The sequence below is a fragment of the Furipterus horrens genome, unplaced genomic scaffold (assembly GCF_987537825.1).
Source record: "Furipterus horrens unplaced genomic scaffold, mFurHor1.1.pri manual_scaffold_1, whole genome shotgun sequence".
NCBI lineage: Eukaryota > Metazoa > Chordata > Mammalia > Chiroptera > Furipteridae > Furipterus > Furipterus horrens.
This window is the reverse complement of record NW_028327171.1, coordinates 99,173,105-99,175,715: the sequence shown is the minus strand read 5'-3', so window position 1 is coordinate 99,175,715 and position 2,611 is coordinate 99,173,105. Positions and strand designations below refer to the sequence as shown.

Genomic DNA, 2,611 nt, shown 5'->3' with positions numbered 1-2,611 from the left:
TACGATCCCCTGGGGTGTGTGACCCTGTAACTTCCTGGTCAGGCAAACAGGCCTACGCTCTCCATTTTATTAAGCTCAATGTCTAGTTCCCTTTGCTCCCCTTTCCTATTAATAATTAGTTAAATGCCAACGGTAAGAGAACTACAACCACTCCAGCTATGGTGTTGAAATTAATCTTTAAGGTTAAGTGAATGGAACAAAATCAAATTAATAAAGCAGTTCCAAAAGTTGCAAGAACTGTAAAGTCAATCTAAACTACCAAAAAGGACTTAAATGAAAAAGTGTAACTACCATACCAGAAAAAAGCAGCTCCTACCATAAAAATGTCACTGAGGGTAATTTTAAAATCTTGGTACACCACATTCATCATTTTAAAATGCTGCGTCTAAAAAGTCGATATAGCTGTTATAAACTATAATTCTTTATATTAATAAAGGGTTGAAGACTGAAATCAAGATCATGTAATATGCTCACTTTGGCCAACACTAAGTTTCAGTTTCTTTGCAAAATAATTCCTGAGGTATTATTATGCAACAACTCTGGCCCTGTGTATTTTACCTTTCTGCCCCAAAGGAGATCTAAAAATATATACAAATGTAAAACCATTCCATAAAAAACTGGTATGCTGGTGGTAGGAGGGAAAAAAGCAGTAGAATAAAGGTTTTTTATAAACCAGAGGTTGTTCTGTTTCTGTTAGGTAAAGGGATTTCTTCATATGTGATTTTAATAAAAGGGAACTTCATAGGTAAAAACCAATATTCAAAATTATAAAACAAATAGAACTGTCTGTGCATAATCACTGCATCAAAAATTTTCAAGAGACTCAACAGAAATTCTTTAGTTGACAAATGTGGTTTGAAGGGGTAATAAAATCCTTTTATGGATAAAGCAAGAGTCTTATTTCCTGTTGGCCCAAAAATAGATGTTTCATTTCCCAAATAAGTAGGTTCTCCACTGTAAAGAAATATTCTTGTGTAGTTGGTTTCTATCTTCTTGAACTCTGCTCCAAGTTCAGCTAACTTCTTGTATGTCCTTAACACGAATTTGGAACAATCATAGGATTCAAACCATGTCTCTGCCCCTTTTCTTGGGCTGGCTTGGACAGTCCATGTCTCATAATAAATTCCTGTCTCATTGTCCTGTTTTACCCACTCTGCCATTTTGTTAAATGTGTTTCCTGATATGGTTGCTACTTGAACTAATGTCCCATTCTGCTTCCAGTGAGTATCATCGATTCCTTCAAAAAAGCAGGCAGCTCCTTGATTACACCAGAACGGAGCATTCATTTCAGGTCGGAGATGGGGAAACGTGCAGTTTCCAAGTTGGAAAAGTTCATACCATTCCATTGTATAGTTCTTGCCAGTTGAAGTGCTTTTGAATCCAATGGCATCGTGCATAATTTTCGCTTAGAAGGAAGGAGTGAAGCTTCCGTGCCACAGTCTCGGGAAGGAGAGCTTTGCGTCCCACCGGGGAGGCGAGGCTCAAATGGTGAACTGACTTCGGGAAAGTGCACTCAACAGGGCCAGGCAATGAAGAAGTATTTCCTGCCCGCTTTGCCCCTGCCTGCTTCCTCCCTTCTTACTTTCCAGGAGCAAGTGTCCCAGGAGGTCTCCATATTTAAATTCCCACACTGGGGCTTGTAGCCGGAAGACTTCAATGACATCATCGCCCTTCATAACTGGGATCGGTGAGCCAGTTGGACAGAAAGTATATCTGGCTTGACAGTAGGGATCTGGTGCCGGGCGGAAGGAAAAGCGTTTGTAGGGTACGGGCCACTGGTGCCGGGCGGGGACGCCCGCGGCTGCCGCCTGCCAAAGCATCGCCAGCGCCCAGAGCCAGGGCGCGCTCCCCAGGGCTGTGCCCGCGCCCCGCTGCCCCCCAGCCAGGGGGCCGGTGCTCCCCGCCTGCGCCATGCGGCGGCTCCCGGTGCCTCCCGAGCTCCGTGAGGGCCCAGATAGACTCTTAAGAAGCTACACCATCGTCTCTCGAGACGGACGGCTGCCGACGACGACGACGATATATATATAGTAGTTTTGTATATAGGCACTATCTGACAGAGCCTTCTGAGACTATTTAAATGTTCTATGTCCACAATGTCCAATATAATAGCAACTAACCACATGTAGCTGGTATGAGGAACTAAATGTTTAATTTTATTTAATTGAAATTCATTTAAATTTAAGTAGCGAGATACAATGGTTCAGAATGTGCATGGCATTAAATGCATCCATATTTTGCCATTAGGCATATCCCTATGTGCTGCCAGAGATGACAACAAAATCTAGCTTTCTTTATTATGGGTTACTTTCATTCTGCAGCCAGAATTTAACACTACATTTACCAATCTCCTTAATTCTTTGATGCCATTGAATAGCACTCTTGATTTGATAACAGCTTTTTGGGGGCAGGGAGGAAAAAAGTAAGAAAATCCCTACAATTTCTTCAATATGACTCGTTTTAAATTTCAGAAATATTATAATATAAAATATGTATATCGTATAACTTAAAATAAAAAAACAATTTAGCTTTCTGATGTTGAAAACGTGATAATTTCACTTGTATCTATAGTCTACCTAAAAATATGAGTTGCAACAACTACTATATTCTTGAA

General features: G+C 40.9%; 1 protein-coding gene across 1 annotated transcript; it reads right to left on the bottom strand.

The window, feature by feature from the left end:
- Positions 1–586: 586 nt before the first annotated feature.
- LOC150021574 (bis(monoacylglycero)phosphate synthase CLN5-like) lies at positions 587–1,924 on the bottom strand. The gene is made up of 2 exons (XM_090264696.1): positions 1,583–1,924; positions 587–1,405 (listed from the first exon to the last, which is right to left on the bottom strand). The coding sequence occupies exons 1-2, from the start codon at positions 1,911–1,913 to the stop codon at positions 666–668; spliced, it is 1,071 nt and encodes a 356-aa protein (XP_090120822.1). The 5' UTR covers positions 1,914–1,924; the 3' UTR covers positions 587–665.
- Between the last annotated feature and the right edge of the window lie 687 nt (positions 1,925–2,611).